Raw genomic sequence first — 19,885 nt, 5'->3', positions numbered from 1 at the left:
CCTCTCTACTCTCTCCCTGCTTCTATGCCTTTCTCATTTTTTTTAGTTTGATTTTTCTCTCTCCTTTCTCACGCTCACATTAAATGATCTTTTCAGACAAGCATCACAGAAAAGCTGTTTTTTAGATTAACACAGTCTCTGCTTTTTTATTGACTAGTCTGTAACAGCTAATGTGATTTGCACTTCTGTTTACCAACTTTCTATTATTAGACCCACCATACTGGGACTAATATGCAGGTAACTGTTAGTCACCAGTGGAGCTGCTAATTGTGTAGATTAATTATTCCAGTTGGATTTGTTGTCTCCAAACAGAGATGTGATTAAAGTCAGGAAAAGTCTCTGCCTGGCTTACCTTTTGAGAATGAGTGAGTTTAATATGATGTGCTACCTCATATAAATCAGATGCCTGATTATTAATGCTCAGATATCACACACAACATTGAAGTAGGAGGGCAACAGCTATTCCTGTCAATCCTCCTGCCATTAGTCATCATGCTGAACACTTCATCTCAGACAGTTCCCTGATTGTTGCCAAGGTGCTGGGCAGTACATTAACATTGCAGCAGTTCCTAGCCAGATTATTGGCAAGGTGGACTGGCTGGTTCTTATAAAATGCCTCTTCTGCTGCTGGCACACATATCTTGTTCCTTTAACGCAGGAATCTGTTCTTCAGGCTTCTTAGCCCACACAACCTGCTCCAAGCTCTCCATATCTAGCTGGAATCTAGCCAGGATCTCCTTCCTGTTTAGCAATACAAGAGGAGCAATGTGGTTATAGTCCTTGAAATTTGTTCAAAAGCAGGTTGAGAATCCAGGGCCGAAAACAAATGTAGGGTCTGTATGCCTCATTAATTAATCTCTTTTGTTATTGGTGCCTGTCCTGTAAAGTGTGAATGGCTGACAAGTGACAGAGAGCTATGGCTAAGCAGAAACAGAGATGTGCCCGTTTTAGTGCTGGAGTCAGACAGAGCGATATGTTCACTGTCTTCCAACCAAAATACCAGAGGCGAAGGCATTCTATAAGCTTTAAGTTTGGTTCAGTGACATTGCTTCTTATCAGGTTGTAAGCTGCTGCCAATCCCAACAGGCAAAAGGCAAAAAGAAAAAGCTGAGTGTGCATCAGCTGACATGGGCATTGCTCGGGAATAGTTCAACTTTTAAAAGCCTTTTATTATCAAGCTGTAACAAAGCTGCTTTGTACCATAAATACAAAGAAATGACCCACTTCCCCTCTCTGTCTCAGGTGGGTAAAAAAGTTCCGTTCTTCCTTGTTCACTGCACTCCCCAGGGCTCACTCCTTTGTGTGGGAGGCAAGTTAGAAACCACTAACAAGGACAGAGAGGAAAGCCCTCTACCGTTCTGTGCATGGGTCATGTAGTTTATCACAGCAGATTCTGTCCTCACTGGCTTCCCTTCAGTCTCACTTGTGGGTATTTGCATCTCTCTTTGCTGATGCCTGTGGAAAGTAAAAGTCCCTACTCTCAGTTCAGAAGTGCCCTTTAGCCGATAGTTGCTACAACAGTGGAGACTTGAGGTAGAAATCCCATGCAGCGTGCTTTGATAAACCCTTCCCACTGGATCAAGTATGTTGCGGATATGCTCAGTGCAAATGCAAGTAGGTCCTGACTTCCAGTAGCCAGAATTATGCTTTGAAGGCTGATACTCGGATCCCTGTCCATTTGTATCTGGCCTGGAGCTTTTTATTGATTTGACTGTTAAAGCCAAAGTTGTGCAGAGCTGAGGGAAGGGGAAACCTGGCCTAAGTGTCAAGTTCCAACATTGTTTTGTCTGTTTTTAACCAAACGAAATACAGCGAATAGGATAATGTGTCCCAGGCACTGTCTAGCGATTTCCATTTCTTTTCCCCCAGTATTGAGTCTGTTGAACTTGTCCATAACCCTAGCTCATAGCTCTGACATGCCTCAGCTCCAGCAGCATGAATGTCCTTTTGTCATTCTTTGCAGTCCTTTTTGCTGACATACGTCTTGATGTGCATCAGGCGTGCTCCCTCCCAAAGCCAAAACAGCTGCATCTTAGAGAGAGGGAAAACTTTCAAAGAAAAAACAGTCAGACCCTCGCTGTGGTCTATTGGTAGTAACAGATAATTAAGTCTAAAAGTTTCAACAGAGGGAAGATGTTTATTGCCAGGCAAAACCCAACAGCATTGTAGGAAATGTCTTTTGTGTTACCCTGAATGCAACCCTGAGTCGAAGAACTGTGGTGGTGATTTGGTAAATGTTTACATTCTTTCAGTCTTAAAGGTAATCAGCCACACTGTGTTGATGGGAACCCAGAGGATATAAAAGAGTGAAATCAAACTGTATCAAGCCATTTGAACATAATCTTTCTTATCTCTGCAGGCATTTCTTCACCGGATCCGCCAGAATGCTGTGGACAAAGCCGAGAAGTACATAACAGAGGAGAATGTTAAGGTATTTCTTCTATCTGCCTCATTTTCTTGGTAGGGAAAATGATATGTAATGAAAGGCTAGATTCAGGGATATGAATATCAAATATCCTCATGTCATATTGATGCTTATTATTAAACTGGTTCCCTAAGGAAAAGAGGCTCATGTTGACAATTTATCTGTGAGTCTGTTTGCCCATTCATACAGCTGTCATATTCCAGCAATTTTTCATCCCACCAGCTGATTTCAGTTAAAATTTTACAACAGTGTAGTGTTGTCAGAGATACTAACTTTTGGCAAGGTTTGTGAAATGGTGGGTAGAGGACAGAGAGGCCTTCTCAGTGTCTTTGAGAGGAAAGGCAGGGAATGCACAGCCCTTGTCTATTTTGCTTGACAGTATTCAGTTAGCCAATTTGCATCTGCTGTCTTTTACAAATCTGAAACTGATAGAGCTTATGAGAAGGAAGCAGGAATATTCCTTTGTGTTCTACTGGGAAGGAATTTGGGTTCTTGTGGGAGGACTAAGTAATGGGAGACCCTTGCATAAGGAGGCTCCTGAATGAGTTTCGCACTGGAAAGAGACATGAGACATAGAACACAGCTGTGAGGCACTAGCTTCTCTAGTGCCTATGGTCACAGGAGGCCTTGTTGGTTATTTTCATAAATACAAGCAACACTTTCATGTAGTAATTTGGCTTAAACCCTCCTTGTACGCATATGCATGTGAAACCAAAACCCTCTCTGTACACATATGCAAATAAACCCGGATGATCAGTGGGACAGGGAGCAGTTTGTTTGCCATTAGAGGCTTACTTATTGGGCTTGCTTTTGATCCTGTAGGTCCTAAATCAGCAGAAACTTTGCCCTTTACACTTGTGGGAGCAGGGCACAGCAATAATAGGTATATCACACTAGCCAGTGCTACTGCAGCTGGCATGTGTTTCCCTAAGGGTGGTTCCTCCATTTCACATACTAGCATCACCTGAGTGTATAGAGATCCTAGCAGGGCTCTAGCCCCCATTTTTGCTATTCATTCTACAGGCTAGCAGTACTGTATCAACTGACTGGCATTAGCAAGACAGCTTGGCAGCTTTGTGGAGCTAAGCCTCTTGCTGTCTTAAAATTTGGAAGTCCCTGCTCCTCAGAAACTCACCATCTAGAGTCTGAAGTAAGTTTGGGGGTGGCTGAAGAAAAAGTAGACAAGTGATTAGTGACAATAGATCTCGTGTGCAGAGAAGTGTGCAAAAAGCGAGCTCTGCATGGGAAATAAACCTACACAACCATTGCCAACCAATTTGATGAACAGCTGCAGATGTTGATGAAAATTATTATTCTATCATTATTCATATATCATCAAAATGAATATTAATTATGACTGCCACATAATCAGATGCAGTGCCCACAAAGCCTGTGCAGAAGAATCTGTATTTTCTCTGCTGATTTAAATGTACTTGTATTTGAAGTTTCGTCGCACTCCTCTGGGGAAGTACCACTTCATTTTTGTGTCATTCTTGAAGTGCCTGGGGGGGTCTTTTTGAGGCCACTGTGAGACCTCATTTATTATTATTATTACAATACCCAGCTTTCAATAACAGAGCTTCTCCTCAGTAATAAAGGGCCTATGCCTATTGCTGGTGAAATAGAATCACAAAGACACAGTTTTCCTGATCAGAGTCAATATTATCTCCCCCTCCAGTCCCCCTTCCCCCCATACCCCAAATAATTTCATTGTCTTTCCTGCAGTTGAAAGATATTTGTTCTTTCTTTCCCTCTCCTTTCTGCCTCCTTGCTGCTTAGAGGCAGGGCAAGCAAGGTGGTGGTAGGACTTCTGATAACTCTGCCTGCTAACATTATGTATCTTGAGTCACCAGAGAGCTGTGAGGTGGCTGGCAGCAGCAAGGATGGTAGCAGAGACTGTATAAATGGTTTGGCAGCTTATGTAAGGAAAAGCCTGTCTTTTCCTCTCTTTCTTCATGCAGCTGAAATGTCTAGAGGAAAATACAGGGTATTCTGGCAGTCACTCACCTCTGAGCAAAAGGAGAGAAAGTGCTTTTTAGGATAATTTGGGTTATTGCTCCCAGTATTATCTTTGCAGGTTTCTCCTACTGCTGGTGCTAAGCACTGGAGATTTCAGTAATCTTTGGCCACTGTATCCCCTTCCAGAAAGGCCACGTTGAGTCCTGTGCCAGGCCCAGATTTTACAAGTACTCCAGTGACTAACCGGCAGCAACATCATAAAACAACGTTTTTAGTTTATTCGCTGCCTCATGTGGGAATAACTCTATTGATATGTTAGTATTATGCTACATTCACAGCAGGGCACTAATGTTGTTTTACTGATACAGTAGATTGAAGGCAGTACAATTTGAGGGTGTACACAAGCTGCCAGACATAGATCCTCGTATGAGGCTTATAAATGGTAACTGTGTATTAGATATAAAAGCACATGCAGTCAAGGTCTCTCTGCTGCCTTGATTTTCAAGTGACTCATCTGTGAATACTACTGCAAGCAGAGCTCTGCTGACCACCATGGAATTCATTAGATTACACAGATATTCCTTGGATCAAAAAACACCCTCTGAAGACTGCTCCTGAAGGACAAAATCATCCCTGACAGATGTTTTCCTCTTCCTTGTTAATCCCCTTTTGGCACAGCTTCTGGCAAAGCCATGCAGACAGAGGCTACTGTGTCATCACATCAGTTTCAGCCATGTGACAGAACCATCGTACGCTCTGCTTGAATTAACGCAGGAAGTTTTCTGGAAGCAATCAAATGGTCCTAGCTCCCTGTCCTTTATTTTGGTTCAGAGCCCATCAGTGCAAATTCAGTGTGTTGGAATCTTTTCATTTATTCAGAGCCAGAAAGGAGCTATGAGGCACAAGTATGCATTAATGAAATGATGGTGCATACTATCATATCTCAGTATTCCTGAAGTGAGAGGAGAGCAAAGACAAGGAAGATGCAACACACATACAGCCAGCTTGAAGGAGGAGTTTGACAGAAATGCTCTGCCCATCCTTGAATAACAGAAGGTATAGAGTTGAACCTGGGTACATGCAGAGAGGAAGGCTCCTTGAATTCCTGATCTTGTCTGCCCCTGCAAAACCAGAAAGAAACTGGTTTTAAACCATGAATTGAGGTTTCATTCCTGTCTCTAATGATTAGACTTAATTTACAGGTTATTGTTTTTCTGAATTACTGCCACATCACTAGCCACCAGGCTGAATCAGTGTCACATCTGGTGAATAAATTCCACTGCATGAAGTTTAAAAGCTTAGTGTTACGGTAAGGTGCTTTGGGAAGTGTTGGAAGATGTTAGTCTCGGTCACTTCACATACCAACTGCCAGGAAGATGAAGGCTGGCTCTGTCAGGCAGCATGCTTTGGCGTTCAGAGGAGCATCACCCGCTCACTGTGCAAGACCTGGGAGGCTGCTTCCAATATGAAAGCTGGTTTGACTACACTACAGATCGTCTCTTTGCAAGTGGCATAGTTAAAGCAAAGTGACAGAAAATGTTGTCTGCAATATGTATGTCACTGCAGACTCCACCATTTACTCTGCTCATTCAGGCTTTCCTCCAGGGGCTGTCAATACTAATGACTGTGTCACCAGGCATCAGGACTTCTCCCTCCCCCTGTGTAGGTAGCATTCCATCTTGTATATGTATACTCACACTTTCTTCTCATGTTTGGTATGAAAATGATTAAGACTTACAAAGCTGTGGTGGGTTGACACCCTGGCTGGATGCCAGGTGCCCACCAAAGCTGCTCTGTCACTCCCCTCCTCAGCTGGGCAGGGGAGAGAAAACGTAATGAAAGGCTCGTGGATCAAGATAAGGACGGGGAGATCACTCAGCAGTTACAGTCACAGGCAAAACAGACTCAACTTGGGGAAATCAGTTTAATTTATTACCAATGAAATCAGAGTATGGTAATGAGAAATAAAACCAAATCTTAAAACACCTTCCCCCCGCCCCTCGCTTCTTCCCGGGCTCAACTTCACTCCTGACTTTTCTCTATCTCCTCCCCCACCAGTAGCGCAGGGGGATGAGGAATGGGGGTTGCGGTCAGTTCATCACACGTTGTCTCTGCTGCTCCTTCCTCCCCAGGGGAGGACTCCTCACACTCTTGCCCTGCGCCAGCATGGAGTCCCTCCCATGGGATACAGTCTTCCACAAACTTCTCCAACCTGAGTCCTTCCTCTGTGGGCTGCAGTTCTTCACGAACTGCTCCAGCATGGGTCCCTTCCACAGGGTGCAGTCCTTCAGGAACAGAGTGCTCAAGCGTGGGTCCCCCACGGGGTCACAAGTCCTGCCAGCAAACCCGCTCCAGCGTGAGCCCCTCTCTCTCCACGGCTCCACAGGTCCTGCCAGGAGGCTGGTCCAGTGTGGGCTTCCCATGGGGTCGCAGCCTCCTTCAGGCATCCACCTGCTCTGGCATGGGGTCCTCCGTGGGCTGCAGGTGGATATCTGCTCCACTGTGGACATCCATGGGCTGCAGGGGGCCGGCCTGCCTCACCATGGTCTTCACCGCAGGCTGCAGGGGAATCTCTGCTCTGGCACCTGGAGCACCTCTTCCCCCTCCTTCTTCACTGACCTTGGTGTCTGCAGGGCTTTCTCTCACATATTCTCCCTCCTCTCTCTCTCTTCCAGCTGCTGTTGTGCAGCAGGTTTTTCCCCTTCTTAAATATGTTATCACAGAGGCACTACCACAGTGTCTTAGACATGGGGGAAGCTTCTAGCAGCTTCTCACAGAAGCCACCCCTGTAGCCCTCCTGCTACCAAAACCTTGCCATGCAATCCCAATACAAATGCTTATGCACCCTGGCAGTTTATTCCCCTTAGTGCATGTATATTCAAATCACTAGGGATCATTTAGCTGTGAGATTGCACAATTGCCTTTTAGTACATGTCTAAACTGGGGGCCTTTATCCTATCACATACACGTTTTAGAACCACTGAGATCAGTGAAAGGGAACTCTAAAATGCTGCTCTTGTGGTTTCCAAGCATTTTACACTGTTCTGTACTCCTGTCAGTGAAATGCTAGATCCCACGTGGCAGAGATTTGGTCTCTTATTTACAGGTACATCTTTGTGTGTGATAGCTTCAAGTCCCTTTCTTCCAGAAAGTGATTTCTAATGCATGGGAAGGAAAGGCAAATGACTTCCTGCTTCTATCTCCTGCAAAGTGCGCTTGGTCCTTGTGATTCCATTCACCTGGTTGGTCTCATAGGAAATCTTCTCTAGACTTGAAAGAGGTTGCTCACATTCATCATGCTCAGATATCTGGAAAGATAACCTTCATTTACAGCAGGTACTTCAGTAGCAATAAAGATTTCCACAGGGGGCCAGGAAAGGGGCAAATACAGTGTAATTCATTCTGTAGAAGTCCCTGTCTGTGCTTTAGATCCTGTCACAGCAAGTCTAGAGCCACAATATTTTGGTGCTACTACTTTAACAAAACTCTCTCAGATATATTAACAGCTAGCAATGTTTTTCTCTTTATATTTCAGATCTTATTTTCTAACATCGAAGACATTCTTGGTGTTCACAAGGAGTTCCTGGCTGCCCTGGAATTTTGTTTACAACCAGAACCTCAGTCTCAGCATGAACTGGGAAATGTTTTCTTAAAATTTGTAAGTACAATGACTTAGTGCTATCTGAAAATGCAGTTTCCTGTCATAAGCTCCCATGCCCCTTAGCTAGCCCTAATCTCTAAGGCTTGTGGCAATACTATGACAATGTGTGTCTTGTATGAAAGTTGTAGGTAGGGTGGGAAAAAAACTTGTGAATGAGGTTAGAACAATGGAAACCACATCAAACTCAGCTAAACAACAAGGTATTTTTAGAAACTCTTCCTTTTCCCCTTGAATATTTTTTTTCTCACCCAGCTGATCACATTTTATTGCTCAGAATTTGTCTGCTTTGGTTCCAAATGTTTCAAAAAAGCAGCACAATTTCAAGTAAATGAATAATTTTTGTGTGTATTTTAAAATTTTAAAAAATTGAAACCCTCAAAGATCAAAATTAAAAACAAAGAACAATACATCATTTACAGTAGTTAGTGTCTGTGCATATATTTATCCTTCAGTAAATGAAAAGCAGTGTGAGATGGCTTATCTTGCTGAAATGCAGCACAAGTTACGACATGCAGCCTTTTACCATGGAATAAATGAGTACCTGCATTCTGTAGCTTGAAAGTAAATAAAATTTGGCTTTTGGACTCATAATGGTAGCTCAAGAATGCCAGAGATACAAAATGCAAAGTAGTCATATGATAGAAATTCACTCTGCCAGTTCCAAGTTGTTTAGGACGTTTTGACGAGTTACATTTGTGTCATCTGACTTTATGCCTGATAGCTGTATTATTTGATGTCCTACTACATCCGTAATACGATCATGTGTGCCAACCTGATCCAGTCAGATTGGTAGTGCTAGGTGATCCAGGAAAGCACAGACCCATACTAAAGATAGTGCAATTGCAGCTTATGATCCTACCATTGCTTCTCTCATTGTAATTTGTTTCTTGTACTGTGAAATTCTTCCTGTGGTAGATTTTTGTTTTGTTTTGTTTTTTTAACTTGGTCCGATTTTCAATCATGTATGTGTGCCATCTTCTGACTAATATGTATATAGAGCATGCTGTATATGCAAGATCAGTTATTATATACACCTAGTTACAAGCTGGACTCATTTAAATGCAAAGTTACCTAATTTACATGTGTAGTAATTTGAAGTTGCACGTTTTTTTTCACTTGGAGCAGCACTCCTGAGATGTTTGAAAATTAGAAAGCATGTATATAATAGCCATTTCTTCAAATTCTTATTAACTGTATTAAGCCACAGGCCAACTTCCTATCAAAATATATTCTATTACGCTTTCATAATCAAAATCCATGCTTTCACAGTTCATCAGGTTTGAGCAGACAGCAATTATACAGCCATTCATTACTCATAGAGCTTTACCAACTACCCCCCCCTTGTTTAAGTTTTATTTATGCTGTGACAATTACTAAAATAGTGTTGGAAAGTGTTATATTGAGACCATGCCCAAAAATTGTATCAGATGTGAGGAATGACTGTCGGCTGCTGAAAAACATACTGGTGAACTTAGTTAAAGCCTTGAATACCACTAGAATCATTGCCTACCAACAAGATGTGCTGTACTAATATATTATTCATTAGCGAGGGTATCAAAATTAGAGGGCTTTTGAGTGATGCTTTCAAATCGTTCACTGTGTTTCAGAGTGGCACTGAATAACCAGAAATGTTAACATCCTGTCATTTGACTGAATTCTAAGCCTGGTGTATGTAGTCATTGGTAGCGTTTTCTTGTACACGAACATATAATTTTGTAACTTTATTACTGTTAAATTTAATAATTATGTAATGTTTCATATTTATCAAACATGCAACAATACAGGAATTATGAAACTAATGCATAGGGATGAGCGCTGGTGAGAATTTGTCTTCTGATAGAGGCAGTTTGACTGAGATCAGCTTACATTGTTGTCTGTGGAGTGCATTGCAAATAACATGTACATCAACTGTTTCATGATCCCCTAGGGAAGAAGCAGCTTATGCAGAAGGAAGTAAAACATATATTTGATTCAGAATACATAGAAAAAGCTGGTCTCATCCATAAGTACCTTAAGGAAATTTAGGAATACCATTAGGAGCATTGTGGTACCTTAAGTCTGAGTAAGGAACAGTCAACAGAAGATTATCAAGAGAGGAGGAAATAATCTGTCCTTGCATGCAGATTGTGCCTAGGTTTTAGAAGACAAGCTTCACTGTGGGTATTTGGGAGTGAGGGAGGTGTGGGATTTGTGCCCTGTCACAGTAAAGGCTTCCATAGTGAGTCTCCGGCAAGTGACAGGGAGATGCCAGTGGCTACTGTGGTTCAGAGTGAGTATTTGGTTCCTTTCTGCTCAGGCTTCCAAAGCTCCATTTCCTGAATTGGGGCTGTTCTGATGAAGCAGAGGCATTCATAAAACCCTTGTGCCCCAGAAACAGTACTCCTGAAGGTGTTTCCATGGTGCTGAAACCAGGTGGGTTTTTTTTAAATGGTGTACAGTATTTTGCCACCACAAGAAGCCCTTGCAGCACACTTGAGGTTTCCTGGAGAAAAATCCAGCCGTTCTTTTCCAGTGATGCACTCCTGCAACATGGCTGAGGAGCTTTTTTCAGAGTGCACGTTGTTAGCCAGTTTACCCAGGGAAAACATGGGTAACATATTTGTTTGGTTTTTCATTTTGGGTAAGGTTCTCTTGTTGCTGCAATGTGCTTAGAAGAAGTGCTAGGAAGAACACCCTTAGTGCTGCTTTCTCATTATCATCAAATCACGGTGTATCCTCAGGGGAGTTTGCAGTGAGGAAGTGATGTAAGGCCTGTGAATCTTGAATGTATCAGTGTATCTTCTATCATGATCACCTGGCAAGGTCATTCTTAGTCCTGATTATGAACCCAGTCCTTGTCAGCAGCCAGATATTAGCACAGGTGCTTTTCTTCAAAAACTCCATGTTAAAAATGATCACAAATTTGGTGAATAACTTCAGAATTCTTGAAGCACTGTTTTTTCCAGACACTGCATTTCTTAGTGGTGCATGTTTTCTGTAAGTTTCCTTATATCATATATCCTTGATAAAGATCCCTAGATTCCCCATGTGGAGTTCCGCCAGACTGCAGTGTTTGGGTCCTGTTCATGAGATCTATGTATCCTAAATATTCTCTAATCTGTGTAGGCCTGACTCTTTTCCTGGTTTACCTTGGCCTAGAAGAGCCTCACTCAACAACAGTCCACTGATCTTCAGAAACAGGACACCGCTTTTAGTTGTTATCAGCATCTAGGATCAGAGCTGATCCATTTATAATAAAGCTAGGGCATTCTCCCCTGGGTGTCCAGCTCAGAAGGATTCAGATTGAGTAACACCTGAAGCAAGCAAGAAGATTTTGCAAGGGTTCCAAAAGAGCAATTATTGCACATTGACTTTTCGAAGTATTTTAACAGATGAGGAAATGCACTTGCTCTGATATTCAGGTGTGAAAAATTATTTTACTTGAGAAGACAGATATTGTTTGCCCTAGTGTACTCCATTTGATCAGATGATCATGAGAAGTTCATTGTCTGATGCTAGGTGCTAGCACTCCTTCTGGAGTTGTAGTTCGGTATGACCATAGCAGACAGTAAAGAACAAGCTTAAACATTCATTCAAAATCGAATCTGCAGCCTTAAACAAAATGGCACATAGAACAAGTCTTTAACATCAAAGAGAGCATATACACCAAACTTGGAATAATTGCACCTCATCAGCATAGGCTCTTTTTTGCAGGTCATGAAAACATATGACTGTCTGCAGAGCAGAAGGGCAGAGAACTGACAGATACTTCATTTCTGATACTGCCATATTGCTAGAGGTTTGGTGACATAATAGCTAGAAACTTGTTCGAGGGAAAGATGTTTTCTTCTCATTTTTAGGAGCAGTGTTGCATGAGTGATCAGTTTTACTGTCAAAGTCATCAGGGATCTTGTTTTGTTGAGAATTGTATCTTCTGTTTTGTTTAGGTTTTTCATGTTGACAAAATTGGTTTCAGCCTGCTTTGAAACAAGAAAAGGCCATGCCTTGTTAAAAATATGTCCAAATAAAATTGTTACAATTTTCCAAATGTCATATTTGCTTTTTCCAGTCAAAACTATTTTCAAATTTGCACTAATTTGTGGGCAGTTCTAATGGACCCAAAATAACATATTTGGAGAATAAACTGTTGGTTAAAGATTTATTTTAACCAAAGTAAGAACAGTATAGACTTACTTCTGTCACCAAAATCAGAAGGTCTAGCTGTGTATCCAGCAGATTTGCTGAGCAAGAAGGTGCCATTTTTATGTGGTCACATCTGTGACCATAATTGCACTTTAATATAGAGTAACTGCAGGTTCAGAATTCCTGGGCTAACATCTGTAATTATGTAACTGATAATTTCCTCACCAGGAGATGGGAGAGTCCAGTACTGAATGTCACCCAGAGAGGAAATTAAACACTTCAGACACTGAGTAATTTAAAACATAGTTCTCATATTTGTGGGTCTCATGCATGAAGGACAGCTGGAAAAGACTTGATGAAAGCACTCTGGTGTGTGTATAATTACTGTACTGACTTGAGCTTTAGCAAAGAGATTTTGTCATGATCTAAATATAACCTCCCAAAACTCCAGACACTCAAAGCTGCAGTGAGAAACCTGAGCAATGTCATTTTGTGTGCATTGATGTAACGGATGCTGTTGTGTTAATGGTTACTATTTTTAGTTTCAAGCATGCTGCTTGTGTGCATCCAGGGAGTTGAGGAGAGGTGACAGGAGGAAATGTCGGAGAAACTCATATATCTGTCTTCTCATTCTGTAACTCTCCAGTTTTTATGGTTGAAAACAATCCCATGCCTCTCAATTGCCTCTTTTCTATTGTGCTATGGACCCAGCCCTGCCTTTTCCTCCATCTGGTGGTCAGAAGCCTTTGTTTCTTTTCAGCTTCCCAGTATTAAACTCCAGTACTAATATGAACAGCTGTAGATGAAGGATAAAAGTCTTGAACATCTGCATTCCAGCTCTCTGCATCATACTCTTTGTGGCTGTTGTTTTATTTGCTTTGTACAATTGTTGTTGTGTTTGGACATACATCTATTTATTCTCAGTGCCTCCTTTGGAAGTACAAGGAGGGAAAAAAAAATTCATCAGATTAGTGATAAACCAAACCCCAAAGCATTTTACAGTCTCTGAGCATGTACATCTAGCCATCGAGCATCTGACCAGAATGTCAAATTCTCCTAAACGAATATTAACACAATTTCTTTTCCATGTGACAATAGTGAAGGGAATGCCCAGTTAGTGCAGCTATATTCCCATGGATTCATGTTACTTAACTCCCTTCAGTTGGCAGTAGTTTTTTTGTTTAGATCACTATGAGCTGTCTTAAAAGTAGCTAGATGCTGCAGATATCTTCAGCTAACACAGGAAGCTCTACATCTCTGAAGAGTGCTAGGAGCCCAATCAAAATTCAAAAAAAATTAACTTCCTAGTTCTGGGGAGATGAAAAGGTTCAGATAGAATGTTTTCAGGCCAGGTTTCTAAATAGAAAATTAACGATGTGAATGCCACAACTAACTCTGGAGGGCATTGTCTACATGGCATGGTGCCCTGAGATGCCAGCTTTGGAAGGCCTCGCATATTACCCCTGGCAGAGTGCCACGCTAATGCATCTAAATTACTTTTGATATGCAAAGTAGCTTGTCTGAGTGCCTCTGCATGGCACTGCATTGTGGCATAGAAGCTGACCTGAACCAGGAAAGAAAGTACTATTGTGAGAAGCACCCAAAAAATGATGGGTCTTTTTGGCTTCTGAATCATTTAACCTGGCTAAAGCCTAATACCAGCTAAAGCCTTGACCCCCCTTTTTTTCCAGTGAATGCAATACTGGAATCTTGTAATGTAGCTGCTGAAAGTTCAGCCCTTCCCAACAGCCTTGAAAGGATCAACTCGCTCCTTGCCTGATCTGCTCAGGCATGGAAATAGTTGTTACTGCTTCTTTTGTGAATCATTTCAGTGTTTCCAGATATCTGATGTTTGCAATGGGTTCAGCATCTCTGATCATTTTAGTTAGAAGAAGTTGCACTGTCTTTGATTCTGGTGATCAGTAAAGCAGAACTTGTTGCTGCCAGCTGACCCTTGTTTCTTAACAGGGGATTTCATTCCACTGCATGTGCTGGTGGGTGTGACATGTTCCAGTGTAAGTACCTCAATCTAGCTGTGAAGCACCTTTCCCTTCCTTTAATTTCTGTAATATGTTGGTTATTTCACATGTATTTGATGAAACTTTTCTATTTAGGGAAACTGTTATGAACAGCTGACCCACTGTTTAGTGTTGCATCAAAATAGTGAAGTCTGCTGCTTGTTTCAGAACACAAAGTGAACCAGCCAACTCAATGGGGGTTCCCTCTTAGCCCTGAAAGGCAGGGGATTTCCAGCTGGTTGCTTTGTGTTATAGTTCCCCTCCAGATCTCTGAGCTTCTTCCAGGCCTTGGTTCTTCCCAGGCACCTCTGTTTCTTCCTCCTGCAGGAGTGGTCAGCATAGCTCAGAAATGTCAGCCCACTTGCTCCTGGCTACTCTGCTGCAATATCCTGACACATGTGCAAGTATCCCTGAGATAGCAAAATCCATTCTTTCAGTAAAGAGTATATTATTTCAGTGATGCATTAAGAGGAAAAGTGCGGGAAGTCTCTTTGCTCAGAAAGCTGATGTTAACTTGCAAGAGAGTAAGTTAGGAACTGGTGGAACACCTCTATACATTATTCACATTAGAAGAGTATCACACGCTTCATGTAAACTGCAACCCTAATGCCACTCTTGAGTGCACACCCCTTTGTAAAGAATTCAGTATCAGACTGTGACAAAATAGTCATTCCGATTTTGTCTGAGTCAATAAGTTACTATGTTTTTCCCTGCAGAAAGACAAATTCTTTGTGTACGAGGAGTACTGTAGCAACCACGAGAAAGCACTCAGACTGCTGATGGAATTGAACAAGATCCCAACAGTGAGAACATTCCTCCTGGTAAGCACCTTCTTTAGCACTCTTGACTTAATGATCTGGCTTTGCACTGTACTCATAATAACCCTTTGGTATCCCAGGAACGCCAGGCATTTTGCAGATATTACCCATTCCAGGTATGCAGCGCTCAGGGTGGATAGGTATTGAAATCACTGATGAGTTCAGGCACAGAACTAAGCACAGCTCAGGTATGAGTGATTTCAGTGGAAACAGGGAAGTTTTTTTGTGTTTTTTAAAAAGAAGCAACAGAAAATTCGAGCAAAGATTGTGAAAGGAGTAATGCAATAAGTCAGCAGCAGGGCTGTGACTAGTTCCCAGTGGATCTGATTCCCTGCTCAGTTCTCTGACCAATTCACCATCTGCAGACCCACCAGAAAAATGTGGCCTGCTTCTGACACCCTTTTCCCCATGAGCCCAGTTGTGGGCAAGACATGTAGTCTGGAGGAATTCTTTTGACTGCGTCATTGCTGCTTGTATCAAAAATGACCCAACTCTCCATACAACCCATGATGTATTAGTATCTATGTTGGGAGGGACTGTGGCATACAGCTTTCAAATGCCTCTATAGAGGCTGAGCTGGGAGGAGAAACAACCAGTAGACAGTGCCTTCTGCCCAACATTCCTTATTTTTCTTTCTTTTCTGGATGTTTCTCCTCCTAGCCTTCACCCCAGTTATGCTTAATTTTTGGGTGTCTTGTTTTCCTGGCCATGGATGCATGGCATTTGGAATGGGGTTGGCATGTAGGTGAGGGACTAATTCCTTAGCTTTTTTTCTTAGTAAATGCTGTGACGTAAAAGAAAGGGTGTCTTCTTGCAAAGGACCTGCTCTTCTTTCTGCTCTTCTTTCTCCTTTCTGCCAAAGGTCTGCTCTTTCCCAATATAGTACAGCAAAAGAAAACTTCTGCATAAATGTCTGTCACAAGCAGGGCCAGAGCATTCTTTTAGCCACAAAATATAGGCCTCAGAGGGAGCAGCAAGGACAAGCACTCATGCTATTGGGTAGTCAGAATCTCTTTCTCATGTCCGAGTTTTAATGAACCTTGTTAAACCATTAGTTTGAGTCACCAAATGACCCTTTCCCTGTTCGTGAGTTCCTCTGGGTGCTTCCGTTGAGGGAAACTAATGAGAAAGAAGAGAGACAAAAGTGCATGTAAACACTATCCTTCCCAACATTCAGAGCATTCTACACTTCCACTGGATTGGCAAAAGCCTCCTGTCTGTGTTACCGGCAGCAGCTGGCAAACTGATTATGGGGCGCATAAAAGATGTCACGCTGTCTGCTGTGGCTTGCTGCAGCACCTGAATCCAAGAGACTCTTAAAAAAGCAGTAAATATGGGAGGAGAGGCTGCACTGAAGTGTCTACTTTGCTGTGGCTGCTGTAATTTCTTCCAGGCCTCCCTTCTCTTCTCCACTGCCTCCTAAAGCCAATGCTATAATGCCACCATGCAGAGAAAGCTGCATTAAAATACAAAGCTTTGCTTGTGAGGATAGATTTGGCCCGATTGCCCCCTCACAGCTGCTGAAATACAGAATGTGGGAATGTGTTTGAAAAATCAGTAAGTGTTAAAGGGCAGTTTTGAGCCCAGAGCTAGAGAGGGCTGAAAGAAGAGACGGGAAGGACTGAATCACTCGAGACTTGGAAAATTGGACAGGGAGCATTGTGAGCTGGTAGCCAACACTACAGATCTAGAATAGCCTGGGGAAGGGTTATTTTACAGATGATTGTCTGTAAAAATACCAGTTAGGACTAATGAGATTTATGTATGATGTCCGTGAACATTCCTTGAAGAGGAGGATTGTTGAACTACAGCCAAAAACCCACTAAATTTCAGAGTGTGTCTAAGCCACAGCACACATTTCACAGGGGAAAATGTTGTCAGTGATGCCCCAAAGCAAGCACGTCTTGGCTGAACTGAATTTAAACTTCAGCTTCTGTTGACAGGACAGGTTTGCAACTGGGGTGATTTTTGGAGCAAAGTTGCCCAGATTTATGGTTGAACATAGGAGTGTAGACTAGTTTATCTGAAGTAGATTTGAAGTCCATCTGAGTCCACAGCCTGTCTCTGGCAGCAGCCAATAACAGAATCTTCAGGGAAATGTATGAAGAGCTTACAGTAGGTCGGTATTTGTTTATCACACAGAGATTACAGATTATTGTGACAAAATAAAGACAGGTCAAGGACTGTAGATTTTTTTTTTTTTGATGCCATGCCCAATTCTTATACTCCCCTTCCATGTCAATCCTGAGAAATGAATTTCCATAATCTACTGAGAAGTTGAGCATTACTTGTTTTGAGGTAGTGTGTGCAAATTTATCTGTGAAATGACTCTTTTGGAAAGCAGGGCCCCTCCAAATTTGTGTGAGTATTGCAAAGGTTGATCAGTTGCTGCTTCTGTTCCTCAACCTGAAATCTATTTGGACTTGGATTTCTTTGGTGTATTGGTCCAATGCTTGTCCCCTTCCTTACTGTGTTTAAACCACACTGGGAGAGTAGTAATTTTTCTAGGTAGAGAAATGCCCTTCACCTTCTTTCTGTTTGGAAGTCACAGAGCTTCACAAAATTAATGCCGAAACCCTTTTTTTTTTTTTTTTTTTTTTTTAAATGAGCATCAGAATTAATGAAACCTGATTTCCTTAAATTTCATTGCCTCTTGCACCTACTACCTACAAGGTAGCCTTGCCTGCATGTCACATAGCTTTTTTTTTTTTTTTTTTTGTGTCTGGGCAAGCAGCAACATGTGCTGTGAGACCGGTTGAGAGCTACATGTGTGCTAGTTAGCCAGCCAATGCGCCCATGCTGTTTGTCCAGCTGTGCTTAGACATAATGTTTTGCCAGAGAATTGGTGGATGTAATACAGATGACTCATTTATTTCAATTCCACTTCGATTTCCTTCAGGCGTAAGGATTGGACTAGAGTACATGGTTACTAGTTAGTAAGCTTTATTTTAGCCTTCAAGAGTTTTCTGGACCAACAGTGCAAATTTTGCATACTGAATGAAGACAAATGGTCGTATCAATTGTGGGGTTAGGCTGGATTCTTTTACGTAATGGTGCATCTAGGTTTGCTGATTGTCATCGTATTGTTATGACACTTTTTGAGTCACCAACTGTATAATATTTCTCTGGGAAGATACCTTTCTACTCAGCCACTGTTCTCCACAGCAAATTCTCTTTTGCTGATGCACAAAGAGAATTGTGCAGGCTTGATGGCTGTATTTCAGTGGTGAATGAAGTCCCATTTCCTGTATCTTAGGTGTGGCAAAGTGCTTTCTGACCATAATACATGTTACAAGAATACAAAATCATGTCAAAGAGCATCTGAAAGCTTTGTGTCTGAGGTAACATTTGTTTCCTTTTTTGATTATAGGGTTGCATGCTTTTGGGAGGCAGAAAGACGACAGACATTCCACTAGAGGGTTATCTGCTGACTCCAATTCAGAGAATTTGCAAATATCCACTCCTGCTTAAGGTAAACCAAAGAAAGTATTTCTTCGATGGTTGTTTTATTCTTGGAGTGATTCTGCAATTTTTTAGTCCTGACTTTTGTTGTCGCTACTACCTTCCTGGTTTGCACTTCTAAAAGTTGGATCCTCTCTGAAGAAAATGGCTTTTTATGGGTACAGTCAGAAAACTGGCTGATGCTGACAGGCTGCTAAATCTTGTAATGCTGTGGGTAGACCAGGCAGGGTAACTTACTGACTAACTAATGCCTTTTGGCTTTAGTTCTCTTCAGATATTTACTAAGGCTTGTGAGTACTATTTTAGCCACTTACTGAAAAGCTGTGTTCAGATAGAATTCTATCAGTGTTTTGAGGGACTGGATGGCTCTGGGGACTAGGAATGGGATACATCTTTCGTCACGAGGTCTCCAGTTTGAGTGTGTTCAGGTCAGTAATGATCAAAATCCTGTGTCATCTGACAGCTGTTTGGCAGCTTGTTTGAAAACTGTTTGGTTGTCTCAGATGAGTTCCCAATGGACAGGTGTCACTGCAGAAATGACTACTGCAATAGGCACTAATTGGCCCCCTTGCTAGTATTCTTACTGTAGGAGCTAAAGAATAAAAGATCTAAAAAGAGCTAACTTGCCTCTCATCCCTCCAGGTCAGGGCTGGGTCACATGCCTGGTGGGGACAAGGAGAGGGAAAAGGAGTAATCAGTTTCTGGGAGAGCTTGCATCACCGGTGGCCTTGGAGCTGCGCTGTGGCTAGCAGCCATCAATCTTCAGTGATGTCAGTCTCTTTCTCAATCAGAGTAACATTACATTTACTAAAAGAAAATTAAATAATAAAAAATGTAAGAAGAAATTGCCTCATATTTTGAAAGAAGTGTCCCTTCCTGGGTTGTGGTAGAAAGTAAAAATTCTGTGACGAGCTGGTGCTCTTGGTCACAGGCTGACCATATGAATCAACTGTACGTCATGTAAAGCTATTGCAGTGCTGTGTCCATAGATTCAGCATGAATAAGGGTGTCATGGTTTAACCCCAGCTGGCAACTAAGCCCCACACAGCAGCTCACGCACTCCCCACGCAGTGGGATGGGGGAGAGAATCAAAAGAGTAAAAGTGAGAAAATGCGTGGGTTGAGATAAAGACAGTTTAACAGGTAAAGCAAAAGCTGCACTCGCCAAGCAAAGCAAAACAAGGAATTCATTCACTCCTTCCCGTCGGCAGGCAGGTGTTCAGCCATCTCCAGGAAAGCAGGGCTCCATCACGCGTAACGGTGACTTGGGAAGACAAACGCCATCACTCCGAACATCCCCCCTTGCCCCTTCTTCTCCCAGCTTTATATGCTGAGTATGATGTCATCTGGTGTGGAATAATCCCTTGGTCAGTTTGGGTCAGCTGTCCTGGCTGTGTCCCCTCCCAGCTTCTCGTGCCCCC

General features: G+C 42.2%; 1 protein-coding gene across 1 annotated transcript in view; it reads left to right on the top strand.

The window, feature by feature from the left end:
* Positions 1-2,347: 2,347 nt before the first annotated feature.
* PREX1 (phosphatidylinositol-3,4,5-trisphosphate-dependent Rac exchange factor 1) overlaps positions 2,348-19,885 on the top strand; it is a gene marked incomplete at its 5' end in the record, with an annotated part of 105,451 nt that continues 87,913 nt past the window's right edge. The window contains 4 exon segments of the mRNA XM_009326842.1: positions 2,348-2,431; positions 7,920-8,042; positions 14,902-15,006; positions 18,374-18,475. Of these exon segments, the coding sequence (XP_009325117.1) occupies positions 2,348-2,431; positions 7,920-8,042; positions 14,902-15,006; positions 18,374-18,475 (414 nt within the window).

The sequence above is a fragment of the Pygoscelis adeliae genome, unplaced genomic scaffold (assembly GCF_000699105.1).
Source record: "Pygoscelis adeliae isolate BGI_AS28 unplaced genomic scaffold, ASM69910v1 Scaffold286, whole genome shotgun sequence".
Classification (NCBI taxonomy): domain Eukaryota; kingdom Metazoa; phylum Chordata; class Aves; order Sphenisciformes; family Spheniscidae; genus Pygoscelis; species Pygoscelis adeliae.
This window is presented reverse-complemented; position numbering and strand designations above follow the sequence as displayed.